This window comes from Chiloscyllium plagiosum, unplaced genomic scaffold (assembly GCF_037043375.1).
Source record: "Chiloscyllium plagiosum isolate Xiang-an unplaced genomic scaffold, Cpla_swu_hap1 HiC_scaffold_13, whole genome shotgun sequence".
In the NCBI taxonomy this organism is placed as follows: domain Eukaryota; kingdom Metazoa; phylum Chordata; class Chondrichthyes; order Orectolobiformes; family Hemiscylliidae; genus Chiloscyllium; species Chiloscyllium plagiosum.
This window is the reverse complement of record NW_028270151.1, coordinates 86,880,482-86,892,520: the sequence shown is the minus strand read 5'-3', so window position 1 is coordinate 86,892,520 and position 12,039 is coordinate 86,880,482. Positions and strand designations below refer to the sequence as shown.

The 12,039-nt window shown below is 42.5% G+C and overlaps 1 protein-coding gene across 1 annotated transcript in view; it reads left to right on the top strand.

Annotated features, from left to right (window-relative positions):
• Positions 1-10,875, top strand: part of LOC122555684 (lactosylceramide 4-alpha-galactosyltransferase-like) — a 38,028-nt gene extending 27,153 nt beyond the window's left edge. Inside the window, exons 2-3 of the mRNA XM_087993266.1 lie at positions 4,180-4,685; positions 9,650-10,875. Coding sequence (XP_087849392.1) covers positions 4,206-4,685; positions 9,650-10,240 — 1,071 coding nt within the window. The 5' untranslated portion in view covers positions 4,180-4,205 and the 3' untranslated portion in view covers positions 10,241-10,875. The remainder of the gene's footprint in view (positions 1-4,179; positions 4,686-9,649) is intronic.
• Positions 10,876-12,039: the final 1,164 nt, after the last annotated feature.

Sequence of the window (12,039 nt, the reverse complement as noted above, 5' to 3'; positions counted from 1 at the left end):
TCAGATTACAACAGGATCTTGATCAGATGGGCCAATGGGTTGAGAAGTGGCAGATGGTGTCTAATTTAGATAAATGTGAGGTGGTGCATTTTGGGAAAGCAAATCTTAACAGGACTCGTACACTTAATGGGAAAGTCCTAGGGTGTGTTGCTGAACAAAGAGACCTTGGAGTGCAGGTTCATAGCTCCATAAAAGTGAAGTTGTAGGTTGACAGGATAATGAACGAGACATTTGGTATGTTTTCCTTTATTGGTCGGAGTATTGAGAACAGGAGTCATGTTGCAGCTGTACAGGACATTGGTTAGGCCACTGTTGGAATATTCTGGTCTCATTCATATTGGAAAGATATTGTCAAACTTGAAGGGTTCAGAAAAGATTACAAGGATGTTACCAGGGTTGGAGGATTTGAGCTATTGGAAAAGTTAAATAGGCTAGGGCTGTTTTCCCTGGAGTGTCGGAGGCTGAGGTGTGACCTTATACAGGTTTATAAAATTGTGAGGGGCATGGATAGGGTAAATAGACAAAGTCATTTCCCTGAGTGGGGAATCCAGAACTAGAGGGCATTGGTTTAGAGTGAGAGGGGAAAGATATAAAAGAGACCTCAGGGCAACCTTTTCATACAGGGGGTAGTATGTGTATGGAATTAGCTGTCAGAGGAAGTGGTGGAGGCTACTTAAGTGCAACATTTAAAAGGCATTTGGATGGGTATATGAATAGGAAGGGCTTGGAGCAATATGGGCTGGGTGCTGGCAGGTGGGACTATATTGGGTTGGGATATCTGGTCGACATGGACGAGTTTGACCGACTGTTCCATGCTGTACATCTCTATGACTCCAACTCTATGACATCAGTTTATCTTTAGTCTGAATTTTATGTTCCTCTGTGAGCTCTTGGTTGCAGTGTTACTTGTAACTCTTACCACGGTGATGTCAACAGCAGAGTTGCTCCTGTCATTGTTCGGGTTTTCTGCTTCGCCTTGTGGATACTTCATAATTTTGCCACTGAGACTGAATTCTTTTGCTTATCACCTTTCATCTCGATGACAACAGTGACTGGCACATTCAAAGCCATCCTGTCTCAGCCAGTGGTGTAAAGTTGCAGACTGTATTCCTCCTTATTCCTTGCTGTTTCTTACAGCAGCTGTCTCTCTTGCAGTTCTCAGAATCCACATCATTTCAGTTGTGCACATCGAACACCGTGTGAAGGGCTTATGCCTGAAACGTTGATTCTCCTGCTCCTTGGATGCTGCCTGACCTGCTGTGCGTTTCCAGCACCACACTCTTCACTGTATTTCATGTGTAGCTTTTAATGGTGACAATGTCAAAAACAAAGCATTTACACCAGAGGTCATATGACTATGAGAAGTCAATGACATTATGAATGCATTTCTCCACACAGAGGGCAAAATCGCCAAGGCCTAATGCAGTGTTTCCCAGGTCTTTGTGGGAGGTTCAAGAGGAAATTGCAGGGCCCCTAGTGGAGGAATTTGTATCACGACAGCCATGTGTGACATACTTGAAGATTAGAGGATGGCTAATGTTGTGCCATTATTTAAGAAAGGCTACAGGGAAATACTTGGGAACGAAAGACCAGTGAGTCTAACATCTTGGGGGTAAGTTGTTAGAGGGGATTCTGAGAGACAGGATCTACAGGCATTTGAAGAGGCAAGGATTCATTTCAAATTGTCAGCATGTCTTTGTGCTTAGGAAATCATGTCTCATGAATTTGATTGAGTTTTTGAAGGTGTGACCAAGGCAGTAAAAGAGGGCATTAAACATTATCCACAAAGCTAGGTACCACATGGTAGGTTGTTAAGTAAGGTTAAATCTCACAGGATCCAAGGAGAGCTAACCAGTTGGATAAAAAAAATTGGCTTGACAGTAGAGGACAGTGGGTGGTGGGAGAGGGTTGTTTTTCAGACTGGAGGCCTGTGACCAGCGGTATGCCACAGGGATCAGTGATTGGTCCAACTGTTTCTTGTCATTTATGTAAATGACTTAGATGAGAATTTAAGAGGCATGGTTAGTAAGTTTGTGGATGACACCAAGATTGGTGGTCTTGTGGGCAGTGAAGAAGGTTATCTGGGAATACAGTGAGCTCTTGATCAACTGGACCAATGTGCTGAGGAACAGCAGATGGAGTTTAATTTAGATAGTTGCGAGGTGTTGAATTTTGGCAAGGCAAACCAAGGCAGGACTTACACAGTCAATGGTAAGGCCCTGGGGAATGTTATAGAACAAAAGATCTCGGGATACAGGTTCTAGATTCATAGCTCCATGAAAGGGGAGTCACAGATGGGCAACACGGTGTAGAAGGCTTTTGACATGCTGGCTTCCAACCATCAGAGCACTGAGTATAGGCGATGGGACATCTTGTTGCAGCTGTACAAGATGTTGGTAAGCCACATTGGGAGTACTGTGTACAATTCCAGCTGCCCTATAGAGAAAGTGTTCTGAAGCTGTGGATGTACTGTACCTTTAAGAGAGTTAAAAGCTGGTACAGCTACCTGACAGCACCAAGTGTTCTCAATAAGGTAACAATGTAACACTTGATTGAAGCCAAATTATCTGGTTGCCTGAAAACGACAAAAGAGATTCAAATTAGGCCAATCAGTTTAAATTATACCCTGAAAAATACCAAACTCCAATCCAGTTTGAATTTAGTATATTGACAATCTTAAAAACCAATGACACAATCCGATGCTCTGGGGGTATAAGGCTGGGGGAAATTTAACAGTTGAGAGGAGAACTGCCAAGCTACCAGCATGTAAAAAGACTGCATGAGAAATAGCCCTCTTAAAGGTACCTTTATCGATCAGTAACCTGTGAAGCAGAAGAAGAAACGACCAAAATACAGAGGAGAAGCTAAAGCTGCCTGGTTTTGAGATAAGAAGTGTTGTTTTTAAATTGTAATTGGGACTTTTATTGGACTAATCTTGCAGAAGGGAAGGTAAATGATAGGTTAGAGGAAGGAGTTGTAAATAGCTGTTAATTAATTATTCTCTGTTATACTTTAAGAAGTAAAGCTGGTAATTTTTCTTAAACTAGCTCTTGCCCTATCGAATGTTCACAAATTATTGTACAGGAGAAGTCTTTTCTGTGTTGCAAGTTTTAAATTAGATAGGAGAGTTTACTTTGTATTGTAACAAAAGGATATTAATAAACTCGAAAGAGTGCAAAAAAGGTTTACCAGGATTGGAAGGTTTGAGAGGTTAGATACACTGGGACTTTTTCCTTGAAGCTGAGGAGACTGAGGGGTCACCTTATAGGAGTCTATAAAATCATGAGAGGCATAAATAAGGTAGATAGCCATCAGCCTTTCCCTGTGGTTTGGGAGTCTAAAACAAGAAGCCATTGATTTAAGGTGACAGAGGGTCCAGAGAGGCAACTTATCACACAGAGCTTGGTGAGTGTCTGGAACAGGCTGACAGAGGTAGTGAAGGAAGTGAAACCAATTTTGTAATTTAAGAAGCATTTGGACATGTACATGGATGGGATAGGTATGGAGGGACACAGACCAAATGCAGGCAAATGGGACAAGATTAATTATGAAAACTGGACAACATGTATAAGTTGGATCGAAGGGCCTTTTCTCATGCTGTTGACCTCTGTGACACTGTGGCTCAGAGTGGGTGTGGCTCTCAGACTGACACTCCCCTCCATTCCACCTCCCCCCACCATCCCAACCCAACCCTTTTCTATGTCCAATCTGACCACAAATGAGTGTAGACCAAGGGTACAGCGCACAACTGAAAGTTTGATTACATTGATCTTCCCATTAAGTGTCTTCTCCTGCAACTGAGAGAATTGCAGCCCAGTTGGGAATAGGCCATGAAGTGTTCTCATGGTAGTTATTAATTTGCCAATTTGAGGGGGTCAACTGAGTGGCAAAGATGAGCTTAGGCCTTACCTCCCAGATTGTCAGTGGTGGAGACGAGAGGTGATGGGTTTCTGATGCACCATAACCTTGTCTAATGGATGTTCCACCCATTAGCTCTGCCTGTCCCTCCACTGATGCTACCAGACCTGCTGAGTAGTTCCAGCATTTTCTATTATTATTTCAATTTCCAGTGACTAATGCTTGGCATTTGACCTCATAATTGGTGTTGGCACAGGTATAGTTGTAAATAATATAAAGGGACTGTTCTATTTTCACGTTAATCATCCTTTCTTTTCATAGGAATCATCAAACAACAATCTTCAGTCATGATGAGGAGTCACAAAACATTCATAATTTTCCTTATTTCAGTAACTGTCATTGTCACCCACACTTTGTTAAATTCTTCTTTGAATAAAAGATACTTCAACTTACCTGATTTTAGAAAAAAGTGGCAAATCTATGCCGGCCAACTGAAATGGGTGCTATCTGGCCAGGTCTCCCCTGCAAACACAATGATTATGAAAGGCCCACACCCAACCACAGAGCCTGGAATTATTTTTTTACAGACCTCCACTGAACTAAACCCTTCCCCATTGGTCATGTGCAGCATCGAATCAGCAGCTAGACTAAACCCAAACAAACCTGTTTATTTCTTCATGAAAGCATTCACTGGGAACGTATCTGCGTATCGGGAACCTGAGTACAAAGGCATCCCTCTGCTTTCTTCATTCAAGAATGTCATCATCTTGCCCTTGAATCCTGAAGAATTGTTCAACAACACGCCCTTGGCTGGATGGTATGAGAAGGTAAGGAACTGTGTATGGTTAAACTTGCTTTTCGACATCAATCTGACAAATGAAACAATTAACTTTACTGACAAGCTGAATCCCAGTTTCGATGTGTATACAATGACAGATCGTGCTGAATTGGAAGTCCTGTGGGTTTTGGATTGAAGTTCAGTTTCGGGTCCAGACAAATCATTTGCAGAATCCGAAAGAAAACCGGAATTAGTTTCTTCTTCAAAATCAGAATTTATCTCAATTATTCAGTCTGCACTTTATTCATTTGTGAATGGGGATATTAATTTGGAAACTTCCCAGTGAATATTAATTCAATCCTTATCCAGCAAAACTTAGATTAACATTTTGCTTTGTGTTTCTTGCATGTTATTTTGAGAAAATGGGGATTGTCTGTAAATACCAGTTAATTTCACACCTGTACAATGTTGAAATGATTTCATGCATTTAAGCCCAGAGGGTGAGGCTTAGACTGGAGATGTCAAGAAACCATTCCCAGGAGGCTGGCAGCAGTTTTATTTGGTGACTTCACTAGTTAATCTCTGTTACAGAGCTGGAGGATAACCATGAACAAATCTTTTCTTTATCAGTTGAACACAGAGTCAAAGTCTGCAGTCAGTTCATGATTGAGAGAGGGCTTGAGACTCTGTCAGTTCAGTGAATACAAATTGGCAAAAACAAATACCATTTGGGTGCCAGATGTGGCTGCAAGAAACATTGCCTCTTGTACAATCAGAATTTCTATTTAACTCTGTCTGTAGAGACTGTTTCCCATCTGGCTATACCACAATGCAGTGACTTTCCCCATGATCTTCCTTGTGGAAGTTACCACTGCTATCTCCATTATTGATATCTTTCCCTGTAAAACCATCAGGATTATTTCGGACATCTCAGGAGGTTCCTGCTCTGCCTCCATTGAATTCCATCCCATTTGTCTGGTTTATCTCTCAGCCTCACTCTTTCTCCCTGGGAACACAATGACCATGTCCTAAGATGAGCTCTGATGCCACTTCCCTTTCCCATGTAATATGGAGCATTTCCAACAGTTCCTCAAGCTTGGCAGGTTTACACCTGGAAGATGTTCACCTGGAGATAGCCCTCCTGCTGCGAGTGATACTGCGGATAGACGATTGACTCCAGACTCTCTCAGCTTCTGTAAATCTGACAAAACACTGGCTTCTTACCCCCTGCTGTAAAACGTGAGAGGCTTGGAAATGCAGCCAGGAGCAATTTCACACCATTGGCCGATCCCTAGGATATTGATAGTAGGGGATTCAGCGATGGTAACACCACTGCATATCAAGGGATGGTGGTTAGATTGTCTCTTATTGGAGATGGTCATTGGCAAACATTTGTGTGGTGTGAATGTTGCTTTCAACAAAAGACTGAATATTGTCCAGGTCTTGCAGCTTTTGACCATGGATTTCTTCATTATCTGAGGTGTTATGAATTGTTCTGAACACAATGCAATCATTGATGAACATTCCCATTACTGACCTTATGATTTTGAGAATGTCATTGATGAAGCAGCTGAAAATGCTTGGGCCCAGGACATTACCCTGAAAAACTGCTAAAGAGTTGCCCTGGAACTGAGACAAGTGACTTCAAACAACCATAACCATCTTCCTGTGTTCCAGGTATGACTCTGACCAGTGGGGAGGTAGGGGTGTAGTCCCTGATTCCCATTGATCCCTGTTTTGGTTGGGTTCCTTGAGGCCACACTCAGTGGAATTCCACCTTGATGTCAGGGACTGTCACTCCCACTGCACCTCTGGAAATGAGCTCTGTTGTCCATGTTTCAAAAAAAGGGTGTGATGAAGTCAGGAGCTGAGTGACCCTGGTGGAACCCAAACGGGCTGTCACCGAGCAGGATATTGCTGAGCAGATGCTGTTTAATAGCACTGTTACTGACACCTGCCATCACTTTGGAGACAGTGAAGTCTGCAAATGCTGGAGATCAGAGTTGAGAATATGTTGCTGGAAAAGTACAGCAGGTCAGGCAACATCCGAGGAGCAAGAAAATCGCGTTTTGGGCCAGAGCCCTTCATGAGGAATTTTCCTGCTCCTCGGATGCTGCCTGACCTACGGTGCTTTTCCAGCAACACACCTGACATCACTTTACTGAAGGTCGAGAATAGACTGATGGAGTAGGTTTGACCAGGTTGGATTTGTCCTGTTTTTGTTAATGATCCTACCTGGGCAATTTTCCACATTGTCAGGTAAATACCAATGTTGCAGCTGGACTGGACAGCTTAGCTCAGGGAGCAACAAATTCTGGAGCACAGGTCTTCAGTACTATTGTGGGAATGTTGTCAGTGCCCATAACCATTACAGCATCCCGTACCTCCTGCTGCTTCTTAATATCACGTGGAGTGAATCGGATTGGTTGAATATCTGTGAAGCAAGGGGCCACTGGAGGAGGCCAAAATGGATCATCCCCTTGGAATTTCTGGTTGAATTTAGCTGAAGATCGCTGAAGTTTGTTTCAAATGCTTCAGTATTTTCTTTTACACTGAGTTGCTAGGCTCCTCCATCATTGGGGATAGGGATATTTGTGGAACCACCTCCTCCAGTGAGTTAGAACATAGAACATGGACGAATACAGCGCAGTACAGGCCCTTCGGCCCTCGATGTTGCGCTGATCCAAGCCCACCTAACCTACACTAGCCCACTATCCTCCATATGCCTATCCAATGCCCGCTTAAATGCCCATAATGAGGGAGAGTCCACCACTGCTACTGGCAGGGCATTCCATGAACTCACGACTCGCTGAGTAAAGAACCTACCCCTAACATCTGTCCTATACCTACTGTCACTTAGCTTCAGCTAGAGGGTGGCTCTCTGGGGCAAAAATGAAAATCTCACTGGGAAAAATAGTTCTCATCTTTAATGTTACCAGTCTTGGAAAAGAAATGAACAAAAATCAGCTGCTTTGGGAACTAAGAATAATTTTGGTTTGATATTGGAATATTGAAAGTCTGGATGTAGGTTTGTTCACTGAGCTGGAAGATTTTGTTTCAGATGTTTCATCACCATACTAGGTAACACCATCAGTGAGCCACCGTATGAAGCAGTGGTGGTGTAGCCCACTTTCTATTTCCATGTTTGGGTATCCTTCGGTTGGTATTGTCATTTCCTGTGGTGACATAATTTCCTATGGTGAAGTTAATTCCTGTTCTTTTTCTCAGGAGGTGGTCAATGGGATCATGATGCCACGAGTTCTGAGTAGTCTGGCAGTCATTTCCGAGATGTCATTGATGTAGGGGAGCGTGGCTAGGGTTTCTGGACATGTTTTGTCTGCTTATTTGCATTAGAACATTATTTCAATGAGCCGCCAGACAATGCAGCACAGAGGAACTACATAGAACAGAGGAAAATCACTTCTACATTGTATTCAAAAAGAACGGGTACCTAATGAACATAGTCCACCAATTTCTCAGCAACAAACCCCAAAAAGCAGGCAAAACACGCCCAGAAACCCTAGCCACTCTCCCCTACATCAAAGATATCTTTGAAATGACTGCCAGACTACTCAGACCCCTTGGCATCATGGTAGCCCACAAACCCACCAACACACTAAAACAGCAGCAAACAAACTTGAAAGACCCTATACAGACAACAAGCAAAACTAATGTCATCTACAAAATACCTTGCAAGAACTGTAACAAACAGGCCAAAAACTAGCCACCAGGATACATGACCACATGACCCACTCTCACTAGTATCCTTACATATAGATGAGAAAGGACACCCCTTTTAGTGGGACAACACATCCCCATCCGAGGACAAGCCAAACAGAGACACGTATGAGAATTCTAGAAGCATGGCATTCCAACCAGAACTCTATCAACAAACACATTGAATTGGATCCTATTTACCACCCCCCTGAGAAAAAGAACAGGAAATGACATCACTGTCAGAAATGATGTCACCACAGGAAATGACATCACCAAACCATGGAAACCCAAACACGTAAATAGAAAGCGGGCTACATCACCAGTGCTTCATTCGAAGACTCACTGACGATGTTACCTAGTATGTTGAAGAAATGTCTGAAAACGAACCTTCCAGCTCAGCGAGCAAACCGACATCCAGAACCTCAATCTGAGCTACAAATCTCCTCAAAACTCACTAATCTTTAAAATCTGCACACAAAGGACAATGGGTAGTTTTATTTTCCGTTGGGTCAAGGAAATGAAGAGATACTATTCTATTCTGTGTTTTTAAAGTATAATTTGTCATCAAAGATTTGTTCCATGAATAGTACTTCCAATTATTTGTTACAGTAAGTGTCTTACAATATGAAAGCTTGATCCTTTCAGTTTGAATATTGTTTTCCAAGCATTGGTCTCCATGGGAAACTCCAAACTTTATAGTTATAAAACTATCAGTTTGTACCTGAACATCTCTGTTGTCTCTTGTGACTTACGATATATCCCCAAGGTAGACAGATGCATGAAAGCAGGCTGAGTGATTGAGCATGTGACATACAACTCATCCAGTGACTCAGTCTTGTGATCACTCACATTTCAATTTCAAACAGATCTGTACTTCTTTTGCACGTCAATATTTCAGCACGAGCCACAGAACAGTGTAAGGAATGTATTCAGAAATAATCTCTCGAGTTGAAGACACGAAGGGTTGTTTTTGAGTATGTTTCAATGCTTCATTTGACGTGTGGCTGTGGTGTAGTTCCCAGGACTCTGGCTCTTGTGGTTGAAGTTGGAGACTGTGCTGGGGGCAATGGGGAAAGAGGCTGCAGCTTTTCTCCATTGAAAGAGTGTGCAGCTTTAAGAGTGAACCAGCCCAGGTTCCTGTCTCCTCAAGACCCACCTTGCAGCCCATTACAAAGTGCTCTCAGGAATTAGTGCTCAACCAATGAGTATTGTGTGGAGGGAGCGGACTGCATTTGGAGAGAAGGATCATTTAAAATATCAAAAGATATAAGTGATAAACCTTTTATTCTGTTACAGGTAGATCCCAGCAAGGAAGAATATTGGATTCATGTGCTCTCTGATGGCTGTCGGCTAGCCTTGCTGTGGAAGTATGGAGGCATCTATCTGGACACAGATACCATTTCACTCAAACCCTTGGAGTTCCAAAACTTCATTGTTGCACAGTCAGCAAACTATGCGAGTAACGGAATTTTGGGATTTAACCGTTCTCATCCCTTTTTGGAGAACTGCCTGACTGATTTTGTTGAGAAATATAATGGAGCAGTTTGGGGCCAACAGGGTCCGACACTGATAACCAAAAACTTGCAGAAGTGGTGTGGGACTGATCTTCTCGATCAATTTCTTAACAAAGAATGCAAAGGGATTGGGTACGTGCCCAACTACTTGTTCTACCCAATCCCACACACAGATTGGAAACAGTATTTTGAAAAATACAGATGGAACAATAATAATGATGCTGTCGAAAAGGAATTCTCAAAGTCAAATGCAGTCCATGTCTGGAATTTTCTGAGTGGTCGTCAGAAATATGATATTAAAGGAAGCCAATCATTAATAGAATATTTCTACCAGAAATATTGTCCAAGCACATATGGAACTCTGTCAAATTAACGTTTATTTGAGTGATGATGTGTAAAATTTCTATTGAAAATTAATAATGGCAAAATTATTGTTAATCAAACTGATCATTGGCTGGTACCAAATGGTCCCAGTTGGCTCCACCTCATTGTACCTTTCCCTGTATCTTTCTGCTCTCTGTGAGGCAGCTGGGTCATGGTGAGGAACGGGTTTCCATGCAACTAGCTGTCCTATAGGAAGGTGGGAGAGATGTAGGGGGAAAATTGGGAACTGGGATTACTGCATTCGGATCAGGGATAATTAATCATTCATCCTCCATATTTTAAGATCCTAGGGATATTTCTGGAATCTTTTTTCTTTCTCTCAATCATTGTGTTCCCCATCACCCTGTCTCTGGTTAGTGAGGGTTTTAATGTTAGTGATGCTGCCTATATGCACAATAATTTTATAGCTGACACTGAAAACGGAATCTGAAAGTCACTTTGATCTGATATATTCTTTGTAAGATATTTTTTGTAAGTATATTTTAATCATGTATATCTTGATCGTTTATTTTTGTTGAAATCATTCACAGTTTATTTCTGTTTCCTGATGGATCATAAAACTGATGTAAAAGTTTGATTCCTCCTTATGTACTTTGATTAATCTGTTAGAACAAGATAGATCTATTTTTAAATCGCTGCAGGGTTTCAATATTCTAGATGGAGTGTGTACATAAAAATCTCTGCTGATGATTTTGACAGAGTAACCTGGTTTGGAAAGGGTTGAATTTGTTGTTGATTTTATTCACCTCTGTGCTGGATTAAGTGAGCAGGTTCAAGCTGAAAGTTAATATTTCCCACATGTTTTTCTTAAAGGGCAGTTCTCTGATGCAGCAATCACTGGGTGTTTCCCAGGGACCTTATGTTCCTGTCTGTCCCCTTCACTCCCAAACCACCACCAATCACACAATCTGGAAGATTTGGACTGAACACAGGACGTTCCTGCAGAGCTCTTGGGGGCCAGGGTCTGACTAATGTTCCTTGACTCTCCTCCATTACCCACTGAACTGGCGTTAAGGTGAAAAATACCAAAATAAGACAAGACAAACAACAACAACTTGCATTTATGGAGAGATTCAACCAAATTAAAAACTGCACGAGGTTCTTCACTGGAGCAAAATCAAACAAACCTTGACACCAAACCCCATAAGGAGATATTAAGACCAGTCCAGAAAGAAATAGATTTAAACAAGTGTCTTCAAGGACCAGAGCCAGTAAGAGTGACAGTGAGGAATACTGCAGGAATTCCAGAGCAGCTAAAGGCTTGGTCTCCACTGGCAGGGCAGTTCCAATCAGAGACGTGGAAGAGGTCAGAAAGGATAAGCACGGATTCCCCGGAAGGTTTCGGTGCAGCAGGAGGTTGTAGTGGTACGGAGAGCAAAGCCATAGGGGAGTGAAAACAGAAGAAGTTCATTTTTAGGGGGTGCTGGACAAGAGACAGTGTAGGTCATTGAGCATGAGATTAGTGGGGGTGACAGTGACCTGACTGGGCCCTGGACCCCACTGTATCCATGTCCTTGTAATGATGTCCTGCAAGGAGGGGTAAGTAATCAAACACACTGTCTGTCCTATATCCATGGATACATCAGCCTGGAGGAGTGGGAAGGGGATTACCATAGGGGACATTTCAACACTCTCAGCTTTGGAGGGACATATTGTCTGAGAAGACCAACTCTTCAGACAGAGCTGGGACCACTCACGTGTGATTGGACAGTGTCCAGGCCAACACCAGAACGTGGTGTCAGCAGTGCTCAATGGGAGAACTCCTGTCTCTGGATAATGATTATAGGC